The following is a 20,716-nucleotide window of genomic DNA, read 5'->3' on the forward strand; positions in this document are numbered from 1 at the left end:
TTTTTTCAACTTCGCCGTATTGCCAAACTCCGTTCCTTCATCAGTCCAAAAGAATTATTAATAAATGCTTCAATCACATCTCGCCTTGATTACTGCAACGCTCTTTTTTCCGGATTACCAGTACGCTCCATCTCTCGATTGCAATATATTCAAAATTCTGCAGCGAGAATGCTAACTTACACTAAACGGTCTGCACATATCACTCCTATTCTATTCAACCTCCACTGGCTACCTGTGTCCTCTCATATCATTTATAAAATTCTTCTGCTTACCTTTAAGTCACTCCATGGTCTTGCACCTACCTATCTCTCTGACCTGCTTTCTCCATACGTATATTCCCTCTCGTCCACTTCGATCATCTGGAGTTTAACTTCTTTGTGTTCCGAGATTTCACCTATTATCTATGGGAGGTAGATCTTTCTCTGCTATGGCTCCCAAACTTTTGAACACATTGCCCCTGGCTCTCCGTACAATAACCACACTCCACGAATTTAAGTCTAAACTCAAAACCTATATGTTCCACCAATATTACCTGTTATAATGTCATGTTAATGTTACCTGTTATAATGTTTTGTTTTTTTTTTCCTCTTTATAATACTGTATTATTACTGTGGTATGCAACTGCAACCACATGTTCTGGACTTGGAAAATGTCTTGTCCACGTATGTAGGAATGTATTGCTTCTGTCATTGTGCAGTGTCCTTGAGCTTGGGAAAGGTGCTATATAAATTAAACTTATTATTATTATTATTATTGTAATTCAGTTTTCTTTACTCTGGCAAATAATGTTGTCATTGCTGTATTCTTTGAAAAAGACTGCTACAAATCAATAGAGCGCAACAGTAACTACCTGATTTATATTTATTTTTTTCTGCAGCCTGCGTTCTTGAAAGTATTTTCCCCATTCAGTTTTTCCATAGTGATTTCAGAAAATCTTTCAATAGAGTTCTAATCCTCAAACCACAACAGCCAGCTTTGAGATGAATCGTAACTTTACAGCATATGCTTCAAAGAAAGACTGAATACATGTTTTATATAAATCTGTTGAGCATTTATAATTGATGTATTCTTGTATTCTTTTAAAAGTAATAAAATATGAGAAGATATTTTGAAAAATGTGAGTAATCAAACTGTTGCTAGTCCCTATTGACTTCCATAGTAATATACTGTGTATATATATATATATATACTATATGAGGCCAATGAGGACTAGCAAATGTTTGGTTACAACCATTCATCAAAATATAATCTTTGTGTTCAGCAGAAGAAACTCATACAGTTTGGAACAACTTGAAAGTGAGTAAATGATAAGATGGTATGTTGTTCTGTTCTGTTCTGTTCTGTTCTTACTGAATTAAAATCTCACTGGTCCTCATTCATAAAACACAAGCACACTTTAATTTAAGGACCAGTTCTCACTATTAACTAGTTGTTTATTAGTATGCATATTATCAGCATATCGGCTGTTTACTAGTGCTTATAAAGCACATATTAATGTCTTACTCTGCATGACCATATTTTAGATCCCTTAACACTATCCCATACCAAATCTTAACAACTACCTTACTAAGTATTAATAGTAGCCAATAGTTAGTTACTAGTAAGAACTGGTCCCCAAACTAAAGTGTGACCAAACATTCTTACATAAATTGCCATGTTGATTAAAACATGAAAATATCTTGAGCTTATGTTCCCTACAGACCTTATTTCAGGCATTTAACCCATTCAAAAACCTATCGATTTTAGGATGATTGTAGCGAATTTAGCTCACAACAGGAAATATGAATAATTAACCATAACTAATTATGATTAATTATTAATATTTTAGATCCACTGTAGATATTTAGCTGACCACTCAGGGTCAACCGTCTTGTCAATTCTAAGAACTGAAACTAGACGTGCTAAAATGCTCATTGCTAGATTTTGGCCTACAAAAATCCCTGCAGCCCTCTACAGTATAATCTGCATTTATTCACAATGTGTCCTCTAAAACTTAATCTATGTCTTTTCAATAAATCAGTGAAATATTTGTACCATGTCTTTGCCTCTGGCTGTACCTTTCCTAAACGTTGCAGCAGTTTAAGGGTGAAAACGAGCAGGCAGGAGAGGAATTGGGAAAATTGCAGCAGGAGTCTTATGTTATTGCTCCTGGGGACACGTGTTTTTAATTCCCTTTTCCGACCTCAGCATGTATTGGCTAAACTGGATCTAATTGAACTAATCTCCCCGGCCCTGCTGACACTGATAGCCGAGATAAGTTTCTGGACCGCGGTCCTTCAGAGACCTGCAGCGAGACAGGAGAACCGTGCTATAGACTTCTGCTCACCGTAATCCATCTGCATTTCGTGATCTCCAGCACAAACTGCGAATGGGAGCCGGCCTCCAGAGGGTTTCAACAGCTGAGTTAAGCTTTGCGAAGAGCAATGGTGACAGTTTTTACTGCCCTGCTATACTGAGTATGTCAACCCATCGCAATAATTTATAAGCAGTGCCCCTGCAGTGGGAGCACGGAGGGGCTTGTGCTTTTTCAAGAGGAAAACTAGCTTGTGATCTGGGGTTTACACTCAAGATGTGTCATTTTACTCTGTGAGAGCATGAAGGCCTGTCATAAGCAGAGTGCCATTTCATGCGTCATGCTACTGTATGTGTCAATATGGTAAATAGCGCTGCAAAATGGTACAAAATGCCAATATCTGCTTTATGAAGGATTTGATGCAATCGCCGCAGTGTCTCTGTAATGACTGAATAAGAACATGCACATTGTTTGATGAGTCTCAGAGTGTTTTTGTAGGGGCATTGGCTCCACCTGGGCTTTCTGCACTGACGTTAAAGTAAAGACATCAACCTGTCCATCTTAATCTAGGGGATATGGTGGGATGAATAAATTACATCTGGGACTAACTTTGAGATACAATGTGCAGCACTAACTAGAGAGCCGGGATGTGTCAGGAGTGTGGGAGGAACAATATTAAAATGTATTGAGAGCCTGTGTTTCACTGAAGCCTTGCTAGATCTGCCACCATGAAGCATAAAGAATAGGTCTCTTCAGAGGATGGAGATGTACCTTTGAATTCATTCAGTCTGTGCATTTTGAGGTGATATGCCTAGCAAAAATCGATATACAGTTGAAGGCCAAATGGGAAATACATATACAAAATCAGAATAAAATATAACAGAATATAATTTAAGAATCCTTAAAGTACTAATCTGAATATCTATTTATTTGATAAAATACAAATATATTTCTAAATTTATAGAATAGGTTCACTTGTTTCAACAAAATTGTTGTAATAAATCACGAAAAAAATCATCATCGTACATGACTCATTAAGAACTGGTTTTGTGCCAACCCTGTTTCACAAAGAAGTGTTTCAGGGTTGAATGTTGCATGAAGGTCAGTGTATAAATGGCTAATAACAAACTTAAAGGGATAGTTCACGCAAAATAATTTTCTCACCCTCATGTCATGACAGAATTCATTTTTGAGAGAGCGATCCCTTTAGCCCTGCAAACAGAAGCAGGCTGAGAAAGTATGACTCAAAATAAAACAATGCTCGAGGCTCATCTGAGGTAAATCCTAAAGACTGGGGCCTTAAAATCTCTTAAAAGCTCACAGGCTCTGGAGAGCGTTTAACATGTCACTTTAAAAATCTAATGGGATTAGGGAGGTAGAGTTGTACCGCAGGAGGCAAACAGAGTGAGACGGAATGAAACAGGATTCAGGAACAGGCAATAGTCAAACATAGTAAAGAGGGTAATCCGAAATCTTAATTAAAAATACACTAACAGTAATCCACACACTCGTGTTTCTAGTTTTGATAGTCAAATATGCTCAAGTTGCAGCTGCTGAATTTAGAGCCAGTCACAATTCTTTCTTTAACCACAGAGAAATAAATATGGGAAGAACAAACATAACACAGAACATCATGTACGTTGAGCTTAGACATGCCTGAAACAACGGACAACTGTATAAACATTAAGAAAGGAATGACCCTGTAGCACCTTGGCAGTTGCTGCAAAAGTAAAAACACACATGAAATCTATTTCTGTCAAGATAACTCTCGGAGGGATTGGCATGGTAATGTACATGACAATGTTAATTTATTTGGTCTTGGCAGAATAGATCTGCTACACTGCTGCTGCTGCGGTACCGAGACTTGCTACTGCCAATACATCCAAAACATGCTGCTGTGAGCATGTAAGAAATATTGCTGCTGCAAATATAACATACATGAAATAACCTCCATATAGCATACATGAATCACCTCGTAGCAGATCTATACAGGTGGAGCTGGGGAAGGAGGAGGGTTTCTGAAGCGAGCTGCAACTGCTGCGGCAAGCACTAGTCATATATTTGAATGTTGAGCAGCGAGCTCATTGGCTAACGATACAGGAGAGAACCAGTCAGCTGTGCCATGTGATAATGATGTCTTTAGGTCAGATTGAGTTAGACCTATCGGACTGCGCCATCTAGAGTCTCATGCCAGAACTCTGTATTTATATATCGGTTGTCTTTAAATGTAAATATTATTTGACTTTTGCCTCCCCAGCTTTATTGAACATGCATACTTGTGGCAAAGTAGCTGAAATGGACAATAGAGGCAGTAAAATTCCCACAACTTTTTATTCCTTTTCACACAAATTATGGTTAACAGGGTGAGGCTGATGATACACGGGGCAACTTTTTGAGCAATGTTGTCGGGCTACCAGGGGAGGCACAGGCCCACGACCGATCTAAAGTATCCAGATAGAAATTTGTTACCCATTCTCAGTGGGAAAGTGCCCAAGCAACACGGCTCAAAAAAAAGTTGCCCGGCAAAATAGCTCAAAATGTTGCCCCGTGTATCATCAGCCTGAGAGTTTTGATTAAAGGGTCATGAAACCCCCCGTTTCAGCACTGGTTAGTTCTCACCACAGTTTTAAAAAATGCTAAAAAAGTGGGCGTGGTGCACAGTGGAGGAGGGGGAAGAGGGGAGACAGAAAACACACAGCTTCGCGTTCAGACAGTTTCATTTTGCTCCCATCGAGTTAAAAACACAAATAAATGCACAGCCATTTGCACTCTGCATCGAAAACATATATATGAACGAGCTGTTGCACCTGTTGCAGAACTTTTAAGGCTTATTCTGTGGCGTTTATATAAGCCTTTTGATGGGTTGTGTCACAGACCTGTAACAACGGTTATGCTCACCAAGTGAATGAATCGCATTTGTGCCGAACTCTTATTACAAAGCAAAAACAAACACTCTTCTTCGATCCATGAAAGTTTCTCTCAGTTATTGTGCGCGATGTCATCTCACAGTTTGAAATGTCTGTCATAGCAAATCAGCACATGCTGTTGTGAAGAATTAAGCGAAGCGTCTTCTCATAGGATAAGAACACGCAGTCTCATGAATAATTTAATAGACACTGACGAGGCATCGATGTACTATAGTCCATTGCCACATCACAAATTGTGACGTCAACACAATGTAGATTGTAAACCCGGAAGATGAAAATAGCACAAAAAAGCTTAAAATTAACCAGTTTTCTCCAACAGTTAAAATTATCGGATGCTAATATTGTCTTCTATGATGTGCAACACAAACACCTCTGCTAAAATCTCGGAAAAAGTAGTCTGGGGTTTTATGACCCTTTAAGAGTTTTGACAAATTTCCGCACAGTTCCTTGAACAATATTATGTTATGCCTTCAAAACAATTTTAAAATGCTGCAGGATTTGTTCAAAAATGACACTTTTGAACGTTGGCGTCACATACTGTATATATTTTCATATGCATGGGTTTTCTAATGCAGTAAGTTTGCTCAGTTGCTCACGCGATAACGACACTTGTGAGGTGACGTGAAACTACGGTTCAACAAAACAGCTCAAACCCATGTAAGTAAGTTAAAATAGCACGGATGCACAAGCAAAATGTTTTTAATATATTTTATATATTTTTTATATTTTGCTATCGTTAACACTTCTGGGTAGGTCTAGAGTTGGGTTTGGGGTAGGGGGTTTGTTATTTTCAACACGACAAAGCATTGACATTTTAACGACACTCAATGGACATTTGAAGTCTGAACTGCCACAATACATACCTGTACCGACATAATAAAAACATGGCCATGGTCATGTATTGAATGCGAGTTTTAGCACTACTCACTGGACGTTTCACTTTGAAACTGCCGGGAAACATGCAATAAGGTGCAGTATGTAATATCAGTGTTGCAGAAATGTTGCCACAAGCAAGTGTTTTCAATGAGGCTGGGTTGACTTTTGCTCAGGTCTCCTGCTTCTCACATTTCCTATAAATAAAAGAATTCCAGTAATCTCACATGACTTCTCTAGAGTTTCAGAAGAGAGCTCAAAAATGCCTCAAAGTTCAGCGAGATAACAAAATCTGCAATCAAATGTCAGTTATTTCAATATGAGCTCATACATTTCTCATCAAAAACTTCCAAGACCAAAAATCTCTAAAAAGAAAAAAAAATCTCATTAGTAACTGTAGGGAAAACATTATTAATAGGTCATTGAATCATTGACTCAACTGATTTGTTCAAAAACACTGAATAATTCAGGAACAAAACGTCTCAGGTTACGTATGTAACCCTAGTTCCTCGAGGGAACGAGACGCTGCGTCGAGAACACTAGGGGAACGCCTTCAGTGACCCACGCTCTGAATCACATGTGAAATCAGTCCAATAGCTGAGCGGTACGTCACGGCGGATGACGTCATGAACGGGAAGCTATAAAAGCACGTGCGGCGGAGCCAGCGTTAGCTTATAGACTTTTGACAGACAACAATAAATATGACTGACACACACAGAGCGCTTTGCTGAATGACAGAAAGCTGACGCTGGCTCCGCCGCACGTGCTTTTATAGCTTCCCGTTCATGACGTCATCCGCCGTGACGTACCGCTCAGCTATTGGACTGATTTCACATGTGATTCAGAGCGTGGGTCACTGAAGGCGTTCCCCTAGTGTTCTCGACGCAGCTCGAGTTCCTGAAGAGGAACTCCACTGTCTTGATCTGAGACACAACATTTTTCTAAACGATCATACTGACAATTTGTCAAAATGTAGGTCATTTAATATTATTTTAAACATAGCATATTTTAAAATGTATTTATTTATTAATTATAAAACTGGTTAAAATATAAATGAGTGACAGGACATATGGGCATCTGGCTCAAGACTGTGCTAGTAGATGAACATGGTATTTGTGCGACCTAAATTCAGACAGATGGCCACCATAGTGATGTTGCTGAGTTTAACAGGGACCAGACTCCATTGGCTGGGTCATCTTTCAGGTCAAACGGGGGTGGGAAATGATCACAGACCCCAAAGCAGGATTGATTTTTCAGCTCAAGATCTCACTCTACAACCTTTAACAGGAATACATGGATATGGAGAGATTCTTAAAATGGAAACTTTAGAAAATAAGTTACGGGGTTGATTGGTTTAACGATTTTAGATGGGTCACAGCTCTTTTGGGGGGATTTTGAAGCATATGTCTTAGATCAAAAACCAGATTGGTGTTGAAAAGGCAGCCATTAGTGCCAATGGTCCACTTGATCCTTTGAAGATGACCATGTTCTTCTTAATATATATATTTTAAACTATCGACAACTATTACCTCAGAGGGCTTTCTACTATGAAAATAGTGGTGGTTGGTAACCTCTATCAATAGTTCTGCCTCTCTTCATGTCAATTTCTTCTTTTTTGCTCCCATCAAATACTTCAGGTCATCATCATCTGACTTTCTTATATTAAACCTGAATCTTTTTTTTCCTGCAGAGCTCTCATAAAAATGTCTATCCATCCATCCATTCTATGTAGGGTTGCAGCGATGCTCGATGAACTCATCCTCAAACAAATGTATAATTATGAAAAAATTAACTTTGCTATGAACATTTTTATTTTGCAAAAAAAAAAAGAAGAAGAAGTGTGATGCATGATCATTCAAACTTCATACATTTCTATGAGGTTCAGACTCTATGCAGTCATTGGTTTCCACTGGAATGCTGATATTTACTGGGGTACTAGCATATGCATATTCATTTTATTGATGGTATAACGGATTTAAAGGGTTCATATGACGTTGCTAAAAAAGAACATTATTTTGTTTATTTGGTGTAATGAAATGTGTTTATGTGGTGTAAGGTTAAATAATCCCATAATTTTCCACATACTGTACATTATTGTTGCTCCTCTATGCCCCGCCTTTCTGAAACGCCTCGATTTTTACAAAGCTCATCGGTCTGAAAAGCGAGGTGTGCTCTGATTGGCCAGCTATCCAGTGCGTTGTGATTGGCCGAATACCTCAAGCGTGTGACGGAAATGTTATGCCCCTTACCATACTGTTTCCATGTGTCCCGGCGCGACGAGACAAAACCAATAAAATCCATTACAAACAAGGTATTTGTAGCATCCAGTGGGAACATAATAACTGATTATAATGACTTATACTGTCATTTTACGTGTTGTGTTGCATCGCGCCGCGTAAACATAAAACCATGTCTGCATTTGTGATTGGAGAAATGACAAACAACAAGTGCTACTCTACACTGCTCAAAACTCGCGTTTGAATCGTCAGTGGAAAATTCTTTAAATATGAAAACATACTTACAGTCTGTGAGTCAGAACAGCTGGCATTGTAGGCTAACGTTACTCTCCCAGGATCAGGAAACAGTCCTTCGTAAAATGCGTTGCACAAACACGAATATTTGGGTTGAACTGTTCTGTAACAGTGTTGTAAATACAACTTAACCACTGATTTCTAGTCGTGTCCTCTTTCGGAAGGACAAACAAAGTATTTTCGCTTTCACAACGAAACACACAGTGTCTCCACGTCATGGCGGCGGCAGCAATACTACAGCGAGAATCAAAGTTATGCCTTCTTTCTTTGCGTAAACATTTGGGCGGTGTTATGAAAATCTTCTCATACAGTGATGTAGACATGTGGGGGCATGGACAAGTCTTAACTTTTATAAAGAATATCTCTTTGGGTTTGAGACTTTAGTCTTTGCAACTTTAGGGATTTTTATCTATTTTATCTATTCATGATCAGCTTGTAACACTCCAAAGAGAAAGGAAAGCTTAAAAAATCGCATCATATGACCCCTTTAAAGCATTATGGTTTGGGAGGTTTTACATGTTGCTTTTTATTAAACCACTTAAATGTACGTTGGATTATGCTTTGCATTGGATCAGCCCGATGTTGCAATGGTGATTTGAGTAAAATCCAATATTAAAGGTGTCTAATGTTTCAGACAAGTTATACATGGATTCAAATCTATTTGCATAGGCTAGTGTATTTAGTTTGTCTTTTGGAAAAGAGCCAGACCTGCTCAGCTCACAGAGGTTTAAATTCAAAGCAGCTGAGAGGACAGGAGAGGTACAGATGCCTCTGCCAGTTAATTAGAATGTATCCCCCCGGGATCATTCCGGCTTCTGGCCTGCCCACATAAAAGCTAGCCTGAGGGAGCAAAAATGAAGATAACTGAGTGTTCTAGAGAGCTTTTGGAAAGCGTTTGGGGCCATTTGCCCTCCCCCAGCCTCAGCCCTCAATGAGTTTTGAAGAATGCTTATTGATTGGTCATGCCATGAGGTAAGTGTTGGAGGAGGAATTGATGATGCTGCAGCTTTTTGTTACCCAAGCTGCACTCAAGCTGTGAGTGAGATAAGACACTTTTTGCATTCGGAATAAAAATTTTTAATGATTCTTACACATCGTTTTCTTCCTATGCATTGTTATTTGTTTAGTTACAGTGCAACACTGCAGTGAACGTTCTCTTTTTTTTTCCTTCTCCTCAATGTTCCATAATTAATTCAGCTTCAACTGCATAATATACAGACTTCATCCAAACTTTGTTTTGTAGCCTTAGGTATGTGATCTGTTTTTCTTCTTCTTCTTCAGATATAGCATTATGAGGAATTATCTTTTGAGATTGTATTGTGAAAACCTACTGTAACTTTCAAAACCCAAACCTTCCGTCCCAGTCCACAAAGAGCAGCAATAAGCATGAGCTGTAAAAATGACTTGTTCTGAGTGATGTCAAACAGATAGCAAACAAATATACATTTCTTTTTTTTTCAGTCAAAGTTTGGTATCATAAACCATTCAGAGAGAAATCAGAAATTTTGGAAAATGCATGCAATATTAGTCTTCCTTTTTTAAACTGATTTACATATTGAATTATCGTGATTGATCTTTTCTTTCTTACATTCTTTAGTCATTAATTTAGCATGTTAATATCAGCCTCTCTCCATTTCTCTCTCTAACACTATATTTTACCTAACATTTGAACACTCTTTTGCTGCCTTGCAAGCACAGATATTTCCTCTAGGAAATGCAAATCTAGTTATTTTTTATTTTTGTTTCATTTTTGTTTTCTTCTATGCTACTATCCAATATCATTTTCTTCATCAGCCCCCAAGAAATGAAACCCTAACCGCTCACTGCAAGGAAGAGCAATTATATAGTCCCTGCTATGCCATTTAACATCATTTTCCTAAAACAATCAAACTGTTTTTCCAGTTATTGCGCTCAAGTCCAAATCCCAGCTCTGCGTGTTTTAGCTAAAGGTCACGCTGACGTCTGGTTTTATTGAACCTCTGGACTGAATGCTTTGCGATTGCTTTCATTTGGGCTCATGCGCTGGGCTCTCTCTGTGTTCAGACCCGTGTGAATAGCTTCTGTCTGTTGGCGAGCACAGGGTCACTCTGGTCTGTCTTTGCTCGTCACAACGGGGTGAAAACTACCCTCAAGGACACCAAATCTCTTTCTGGCCAACACAAAGGTGACAGTGCTAGAGGTGGGATCAATGTGCCAGTGGGGGGAGGAAGATTACAAAGTGAGCGCAGGAATCTTCGGGTATTTACTTCACATTAACTCAGAGCGCAACTGTAATCCAGCCCCATAATGCCTCTCAGAAATCAGCCCACCTTCATCCGTCTATGTTACATGCTGGGATTTCAGTAATCTGCTGCTGTGAAATATTACAGTTGTTGAATATTGTCATTTAAAGTGCCCGTATTATGTTCAATTACAAGTTCATAATTTTATTTTTGGGCTATGCTAGAATACATTTAGATGATTTACAGATCATTGAGCACATTATTTTTGTAATTCTATACACTGCAGCAGCCTTTCTTTCCACACACTGCCTGAAACACTTTTTTTTTTTAGCTCCTGTCTCTTTAAATCCAACTCTGTCTGCTCCAGCCCAGTCTGTTGTGATTGGTCAAATGTTTAAAGTGTGTGTTTGAAATGTTATGGTCATTACCATAATCAGGTTTTAGCTCCTGAGGCTTCATGAGCAGCTGTAAACAATAACTATGGCATCTCTATAGTAAGTCCATACAATGTTTTTGCCCTTGCAGTGAAAAAAAAACAACAACAGCGTCTTCTCGACATATCGAAATCACATACCCAACTGTTGTTTGAGGGCAGACAAAAGCAGCCAGTAGGTGGACATTATGCAAATGTGTAACATGATGACATACCTAAGTCCCAGAAATAATGGGAGGACTACCAATGAGGCGTTTCAGGCAAGTGTTTCCTTTTTTGGAAGTTTCTTTGGCGTGGAGGGTGTTTGGTAGGTTAATCAGGAGATTGTAGATAGAGTGTCAATGGTCCATTTGAGATATAGGTGGCGGTAATGCACTTATAAGTCTGCGATCCGCCGTAAAGCAACAAGAAGAAGAAGAAGATAATCAGGTTTTAGCTCCTGAGGCTTCATGAGCAGCTGTAAACAATAACTATGGCATCTCTATAGTAAGTCCATACAATGTTTTTGCCCTTGCAGTGAAAAAACAACAACAACAGCGTCTTCTCGACATATCGAAATCACATACCCAACTGTTGTTTGAGGGCAGACAAAAGCAGCCAGTAGGTGGACATTATGCAAATGTGTAACATGATGACATACCTAAGTCCCAGAAATAATGGGAGGACTACCAATGAGGCGTTTCAGGCAAGTGTTTCCCTTTTTGGAAGTTTCTTTGGCGTGGACTTTGTGGTTTGTAACTTTGCAGATTTTTTACATGCACAAGCAACTACTGTGTATTAAACATTAACTCTGCTGGAGAGAAAAAAACAGCATTAGCTGGTTAGGTAAGTTTTGAAGAATGGCAGCTGGTTTGAACTGGTTTAAGCTGGTCCATAGTTGGCCATGAGCTGGTTTAAGCTGGTTATGAACTGGTCCTGAGTAGAAGCTAGTTCCTTAGGACCAGTTCAGGACCAGCTTAAACCAGCTCATGATCAGTTTTTAACCAGTTCAGGACCAGCTTAAACCAGCTCAAACCAGCTGGCATGCTTCAAAACATACCTAACCAGCTTATGCTGTTTTTTGTTTTTCAACAGGGAACGGAAAGGTAAAAAAAAAATGCATAATCATCTAGCATCAAAGACCACTGGTTATTTCAAGGACTGATTCACTTCAAATGTAAATTCTATCATGTCTTCGGTTAGCACTAGTGTTCTGTGCCGTGTGCGCGTCAGGTCTCGGTCTGGACCCTTTGAATGGAATCGTGTCATTAGACCCTGGCTGTGTCCACATCAAGGTTGTAGAGTGGTCCTGCTGGCCCGCAGGCTGTGAAGTTCAGTCGTGATCTCTGTTCGTCCGCCAGCTCTCGCTCAGGTGTGAGGAGCCTGCAGCAGTATTTGTTTGTGGGACAGGACTGATAACCTCACTGGCTCCAAAAGCCTTCAGTGGAGCCAAAAGTCAAGGGCATTATGGCGAAAGAGCATCAGAGAAGATACAGTCTTTAATGTTTTGGGGAAGCGTTAAAGGTTGGCCAAAAATGAAAATGCTGTCATTATGTTGTTCCAGATCTATACGAGGTTGTCTCTTCTGTGGAACAAGAAAGGACACGGATGATATACTGTTGAAATCATTTAGTGGAAAGGACAAAAACGGGTTTCTAAAAGTACTGCAAGTAATCCAAATGAGTGTGCTGTAATCCATTTCTCTCAAACTGGCTAACACTTTATTTCAGTTCCACTTTAGACATTCTGCTAACTATAACTTTGCAACTACCTGTACATGTCAACTAACTTTAATGAACTGTAATACATTTGCAACTCTCACTAGAGTATCAGTAGACAGTTAGGGTTAGGGTTAGTAGAATAAGTTGACATACTTGCAGAGTTGCTTAGGCAGTTGAATGTGTGTTGGTGGAGAATCAAAATAAACTGTGAGCAGATACTGACTCAGACAATATTTTAATGACTGCTTGTTGACATGTAGTTGCAGTTACTTATATTTAGTAGACTGTTTAAAGTGGACTATCAAAATAAAGTTAGGGTGACCATATGTGCCATTTTCCCTGGCCAGGATTTCTATATTGCCTAAAATATCGAGGTTTTGGCTTTGTTTGCGTGTGCAGACCAATCGGTGTATGACATCAAAGTACCATACAGACGGTTATGCTTTCGAAACGCTCTCGAGGTACTTTGATGTCAAACACTGATCGGTCTGAGCCGCACTGCTTTTAAGTCGAACACACCTAATATGTACACGTAATTGCATCACTTTGACCGTAGATCCCACCTTCTCACACGCCATGATTGGTCCATTATGTACAATGCTTGCATGTTATTGGTCAAACTACTTTGCGGTCATTACCTTCAGCAAGCATGAAAACAGGAAAACAAAGCCAAAACAAATCCTGGCCAGGACGCGTCCTGGGAAAATGGCACTTATGGTCACCCTAATAAAGTGTTACCCTAAACTGTGTTAAATATTCGTGTGGTTTGACATTCAGTGAAGCCAAATGGCATTGGTTCTCTCTTAATCACTAATAATGCACAGATTTGATAGATATGTGTACTGTAGAAGATTTTTGTAACAAGAGAAATTTAGTATTTCCCTTTAAAAAAAAAAGCTATTATGCGTTTGCAGAACACTTACAATATGGTGCAAGTGTCATATAAACGGTTGATGGTGCTTTTTGTTCTCTTTTGGACTTGACATTGCCTAGTAGAAGACATGTAAGTAAATTTACCAAAACATGTAAACTTACCCTAACCCAACAATCTACTAATACTCCATTAGTACTCTAATGATAATTCATAGATGTTGACATAGAATGAATTCCATTTGAAAGTGAGCATTACTATCACTTTAAAAAAAAAAAGTATTTTCTGTCTTTTAAGTGCATATGTGTTCACCCTGCACAAAGCATGTGTCACAACCAACTGCTTTCAAAATCTCCAACTTACCCTAACCCAACAATCTACTAATACTCCATTAGTACTCTAATGATAATTCATAGATGTTGACATAGAATGAATTCCATTTGAAAGTGAGCATTACTATCACTTTAAAAAAAAAAGTATTTTCTGTCTTTTAAGTGCATATGTGTTCACCCTGCACAAAGCATGTGTCACAACCAACTGCTTTCAAAATCTCATGTGAGATCTTACCTTGGGGTTCAAAATGAATCATGAGGACACATCACCCAGGATCATAAACAGCAAAATTATGATCTTGAGGTGATCAGTGTTTGTACACTTCACTAATGGCCACTATTGAAAGGGGTCTGAGGTGAAGGTTGCAGGGTCAGATCGGGTCAGTCATCTGCGCACCCAGCCCAGCAGTGACGCCCTTTGTTCATGCGTAGGAAGTCAGAGACATGTAGGGGTTTGTCCATGTGTATTCCCGTTGGTCAGCGTACAGTAGCAAGCCACATCAAAGACTGTCAGCCGCTGCATGTGGAAACATCCATCAATGTTGAGCGCCTTTGTCACTTAAGAGGAGCTCTCCTGAGGGACGATATAAGGACCCTGCGCTCTTCTTACATGGATTGTAAACTGTTATTGATTCTCTTTCCTGTAGGTTGTGGCACTCGGGAAGAACAGTCGGGGCTACCATTATGTTATTGCCAATCTGGTGAGTTTCAGCACCTCTGTACTTTTAACTAAATCAGAGAGATTTTCAGAAATAATGGAAATTCAAAGACAAATAACAATGTTCAAGAAGATGAAAAGATACACATCCACTACAAAACATGCAACAAAGGAGTGTAATATTTGTCATTTTTATATGATTGTCAACTAAATTTAATTCTAAAAAAGTGTAAGTGTAATCAGTAAAAAGTAGCAAGTACTTTCATATATTTCTACACACTTTCGATACACGAGTGTGATTTTTTTCTTTCTCCTAAAGTGATATATTTGAATCATAAATATCAGTTTTCTTATGGTTCTACCAATTTAACAACCTTATATAATATATAATACTCATTTATACTCAATATACCACAAGGAACTCCAATGATTTTCCTCTTTTGGGTTTTGAACCAGAAACATTGAGTTTAATCCATTTTCACATGATGATTGTTATATTGCCATCATCTCATGGATCCTAAGCTTGCTTCTTTTCCATCATCTCTTTCCTCAGGGCTTTACCAACATCAGCCTGGACAAGGTCTTTCTTGGCGGAGCAAACATTAGTGGCTTCCAGATAATCAATCCTGAAAACACAGTTGTTCAACAGTTTCTCCAGAGATGGGACCGTCTAGATGAAAGAGAGTTTCCTGAAGCTAGAAACACTCCGCTGAAGGTCTGAAACTACTTAAAGATATACACCAATCGTTGTTGTCTCTTCTTCTTCTTCTGATCTTTGACTTTTTCTGTCTTTGCCCATTTTCTTTATTTTCCTTCCTTGCAACAGTCGATATACTGACATTCAGTCCAAGGTGCTATTAAAACTGGTGCTCAGTTTACATCTAATTAAACAATGATCATGAGATGAATAGATTTTAAATGCGGTTTTAATTAAGGTTTTATTGTGGATGGGTGGGTAAAAAATGACCATGCTCTCATCGAACTGGCAAGCAGGTTTAAAAACACCTGAATGTTATAAAAATGTCCAAGTCACCAAAAAAATCAAGGGAAGATTTTAATTAGAGTTTGCTTTAAAAAAAAAGAAGCTTTTAGGGGCCCAGTACATAATTTGCACTGTGTACGTTTTGTAAGTATATTTCACACAATAGACTCCTTTTATTTTAATTTTATTTTTCATTAATTTCTCACTGTGGAAATTCGCACTTGCAGCCATACACATTTTCCAAGTCTTTTCCAAGACAGTATTTTAATGAAGGCATCAAAAGGCATTTTGAATGGAGAATGTAAATGCACAATGTCTCCTTTGATGTTACCTTTATTATATTACGTTTATTGTAGTCGCTAAATTCCTCACTACAGTCGCTTTGAAGAAATACAAAACAATACAATAGCGTAGCTCACGGCAAATTAGCAGATGCCAGCTCGTTCTCTTTTCTTGGTTGAAATGGGATGTAATTACAGGTTGCACCCATGAACAACAATAGCAGCAAAACCCTGTAGAGTCTCACATAAACTAAACATTTTACATATGTATCTCTGTAATTAGAAACCTGGTTAACACTTTTTACATAGCAAGAAACAATGCACAAGCTACATCCCTGAAGTGTGTCGTCTTTTGTTGCATTTGCCAGCTATGATTACATGCAGTAATGCATCGCAATTATCCTTCATTATGTACATCAACATGCGCTTGTAGACCTGGAAGAGGGCAGCTTATTTGAACCCTCTTCGAAGTGTTTACTTACAGATAATGTGTTTGCTTATTTAAAACTGCTCTACCAAATAACTGTTAATGTGAGGTGCTTAATGGTTGTTGTGTACAGTACACTTCAGCGCTGTCTTATGATGCTATCCTGGTCATTGCGGAGGCGTTCCGATACCTGCGACGCCAGCGAGTAGACGTGTCCAGACGAGGCAGTGCAGGCGATTGCCTGGCTAACCCTGCGGTCCCTTGGAGCCAAGGCATCGACATTGAACGAGCTCTCAAAATGGTAAAACGTCGTTCTTTTCTTTTTCTCATGCAAGATTCTGAGTGCTTAAGCTTTTATTAAAATGACAATAACCATTTGTAATCTCTCAGTGTGTAATTCAGATTGTCATAGTGAGTACTTTGAAATGAATTATGCCTCCGTATGATTCATATGCGTTACTCTGACACATCCTAATGTATTCTTAGTGTCAAAGCACCATTGTTATTTTGCTGGTTTCTTTGTGTTGTCATTTCTTGCAGGTCCAGGTGCCAGGGATGACTGGCAATATCCAGTTTGACAGCTTTGGTCGCAGATCAAACTACACTATTGATGTTTATGAAATGAAAACAGGGGGCCCAAGAAGAGTAAGTCACCAGTAAATCTGTCCATTTGTTGTGTAAGCTTTGAAAAGTCAGTGTAAGAACTCAAACATTTCGATATGTATATGCTAGTTTACTTAAAGTCTGAGAGAGAAAAAAACAGACATACACATTTAAAATGTATAGTTATTCTCAATAGAGAAAATAGACCAAAAATACTGGTGACTCATCTTGCACTTGACTTAGCAACAATTAAGTCAAGACATCACAGGTAAATTGAATAAAAACATCCCCAGTTAATGAATAAAAATACATTATTACATTTTGTTTTACAAATCTTCTGAAATGTTATGTTTAAATATATAAACATTATCTACTTAAAAATGCACTAATATGCGTACATTTGAACAGAAATCGACAGCCATGACGTCACTACCGGTGCGACTAGAGTATAAATCGGCGCCGGGAGCTACACATCATTCACTTCTTCGTCTGAAGCTTGCGTCCGCAGCATGGCAAGAAACCTAGAGGACGCAGTGTCTCGTTCCCTACTCAGGGAACCATGGTTACATGTTGAGCATGGCTCAAAATTATTGCTTCATTTTGTTGACTTGCTGTGTAAGAGTTAAATGTCTTTAAAGAGAGGATTTTGGATCTCTTTTTATCACTCCATAAATCAGAAAATACTGTCAACAGCCAGAAAAATAAATAGATTTTCGCCATAGCAATAAAATGTTTTATAAATCAAGCATATGATATATGAGCAAACCATCTGTAAAAACCTTCAGAATATAGATAGAAAGAAAACTGTGAAGTCTGGTGTGTAAGTGTTACTGAAGGGATATTTCTAGCTCAGTGATGGAAGGAAAGAAAGAAAGAAAGAAAGAAAGAAAGAAAGAAAGAAAGAAAGAAAGAAAGAATTCACAATAGTGCATGATGCATGGAAAAAAATAGTCTTGCCTTAATTGGTTCCAAAAAGATGTAGTTGGACAAGACCTTCAATATGTCTTAACTTCTAATTTCAATAAGAAATGCATCACAGAAAATAAAACTGCTCATCAAACTGTATTCATCTTTAAAGCCACTGTCCCCATTTAAAACAGTTTACTACCTACCACTTACAGCAGCTTGAATCAACATAACCAGCATTCATCAGCTTTCTTGTGAGCTAATAGAAACTGCCCTTTGTAACACAGCATTCCAGCAACAATCGCCATGGATGAGAGTAGTTAAGCCTAAGGTTAGATGGGGTCAGCGTTGGTAAGGAGAAGTGCACTGACAGTGGCTGTCAGAAGTGATGTACAAGACTGTGTCGGACCCCTCTGCAATGTCACCTCAGTGATGCCCTAGTGGCTAGTGCTATGCTAACGGTTATGACACATGCCACTCAACTGCTAAACAACTCCAGCATATAGCAAAGAGGAAACATACAACGCGCTCTTGTGATAACAGAATGCATAAATCATTAAAACCTAACCAAGTTTAGTTTTTGTTGAGCATAATTACATCCAAGAGTAACTTCCAGCTTCTGCATCCCTGAAAATTCCACCATAACCATTTTTTTCTATTTAACAAATGTCAGCCAAGAATTTGCCTTTTTTGTTTAACTCCAGGCAATAACAGCCGCAGCACGGAGACCTAATACTTTTTTAATGAACAGTCTTATCAGCGTACACATCCACAACAGCCTCCTTAGCCGAACAGAAGGGCTGGGGGGGGGGGGGGGGGGGTAGTTAGCGTTAATGCAGTAAAAATGTTTGCTGTTTGATAATAACGCGAATGTTTTCCCTTTGCAGATCGGATACTGGAACGAGTTTGAGCGCTTTGTTAATATAATGGATCAGCAGTACACCAACGATTCCTCAGTGGAAAACCGAACAATTGTGGTCACTACTATTATGGTACACGCTCCATGACATTTTAAACGTGTCGCATATTCTGCCCATCAGGGTCATGGTGTTGACTCCTAGATTGATACATTCTGTCCTGGGCGGGTAGAAGTACATTTCTTTTGTGTTGCTTTCCATCCACTCATTACACGTTGAAACAGTCGAACGCGAGGAAACGCGGCGCATGAGTGTTTCAACTGTATCAGTGTGGGTGTCAAAGCATTTTGATTTTCCATATATCAGTGGCCTGTCGTAGCAGTGACATCACAATAACGGCATTAGGTATGATGGTTTTACATTGACATCATCAAGTAGGCATACAATGCATATGTAGGTAAGACTTGTTTCCACTCATCAAGTAAATGGTCAATGACACATGAGCTACAACAGCAAGCTAACGCTTACCGCGACAACGAAGGGTTCGATGGTTTGCCCCCACCAAAGTTAAAGCGTATTTGAGCGGGGCCAGGTATGAGGCCCCTGCACAGATCCACTTTACATTGACCGGAGGACTGCTCGGTGCTGACGTATCACTTCATCTCCTTCCGTTAATGACATTAGCTTTAGCATCAGCCTCCAATTGGCAAGGCCAACATGCATCTCTGAGGAATTCAAATCAATGCTCACGACATCATCCCGTGTAAAACAACAATCACTCGTAATTGTTTTGTTTCACCAAAAACCAAGGTCAGTCTTTCAAATGACTTGAATGTGAGCAATTAAACCAGCAGCTGTCGGTTATTCCATGAGTGGAATTCAGGAGGAAAACAATCATACAAAGGATGAGGTGAGAGGATACATTCAGCACAGAACAAACAAACCATTGCTAACCCACTGGCACCCTAATTGTCTCTGACTCTAATGGGATGCATTCTCTCTGCGAGAAGCCATATTGTTTGGTAATAATGATGTGCTTAAAAAAGCAAGCCGCTGCCGCAATGTTTGAAATGGGGGGCAAAAGAGAGGGTAAAACCAGCTTGCGCAATTTTCTTTGTTCAATTCTGCTTGTCGACAAAGTGCTTTTGAGTTTGGATCCTTACAATGGCTTTGTTTTTGCTTTGGTTTGTTTCCCTACTGAAAAGACCATATATTGTGTTTTTGGATGCTGGTCCCCAGCATGGCACGCTGGTATGCTGCTGGTGTTTCCACCAGGCTGTTTATATAGCTAAACCTGTAAATCAGCCAATATCACTAAAACGGTCATGCTAGTTGACCTGTGCTGGTCCAACAGCTAGACCAAAACAGCAGTAGACTCCTAACCAGCAATACCCGGCATAAATCAGCCCAAAATTTATGCTGGCATAAGCTGGTCTTTTTAGCAGGGCTACAGTATGTTCAATGTTCTTTCTGTTGGAATGATGAAGGCTTCTGTCGCATATAGGTGCAACGTGCTTGAATGTGTCTGAACAGAATCAACATTATGATTCCTCTGCAATCACTGCCATTTACTTCATGAATCGGATTCCTTCTCACTTCATACGTTCTTGCCTACCTCACCTCTCACCCTCAACTGCCAATGCATTTCAGACCCCTGGGATATTGCACCACGGCTGTCTGTCTGTCTGTCTGTGTGTGTGTGTGTGTGTGTGTGTGTGTGTGTGTGTCTGTCTGTCTGTCTGTCTGTTTGTGTATGTGTGTGTGTGTGTCTGTGTGTGTGTGTGTGTGTGTGCGGGTGAGTGTGTGCGTGTGTGTCTTTG

At 39.2% G+C, this 20,716-nt stretch overlaps 1 protein-coding gene across 8 annotated transcripts in view; it reads left to right on the forward strand.

Moving 5' to 3' along the window:
* Positions 1-20,716, forward strand: part of gria3b (glutamate receptor, ionotropic, AMPA 3b) — a 134,481-nt gene that overhangs the window by 78,096 nt on the left and 35,669 nt on the right. For all 8 annotated transcript variants that reach the window (XM_016251361.1, XM_016251362.1, XM_016251360.1 and 5 more), the window contains exons 5-9: positions 14,830-14,883; positions 15,394-15,555; positions 16,664-16,831; positions 17,071-17,175; positions 18,927-19,031. In XM_016251361.1, coding sequence (XP_016106847.1) covers positions 14,830-14,883; positions 15,394-15,555; positions 16,664-16,831; positions 17,071-17,175; positions 18,927-19,031 — 594 coding nt within the window. The remainder of the gene's footprint in view (positions 1-14,829; positions 14,884-15,393; positions 15,556-16,663; positions 16,832-17,070; positions 17,176-18,926; positions 19,032-20,716) is intronic.

This window comes from Sinocyclocheilus grahami, unplaced genomic scaffold (genome assembly GCF_001515645.1).
Source record: "Sinocyclocheilus grahami isolate Dianchi unplaced genomic scaffold, SAMN03320097.WGS_v1.1 scaffold1040.1, whole genome shotgun sequence".
Taxonomy (NCBI): domain Eukaryota; kingdom Metazoa; phylum Chordata; class Actinopteri; order Cypriniformes; family Cyprinidae; genus Sinocyclocheilus; species Sinocyclocheilus grahami.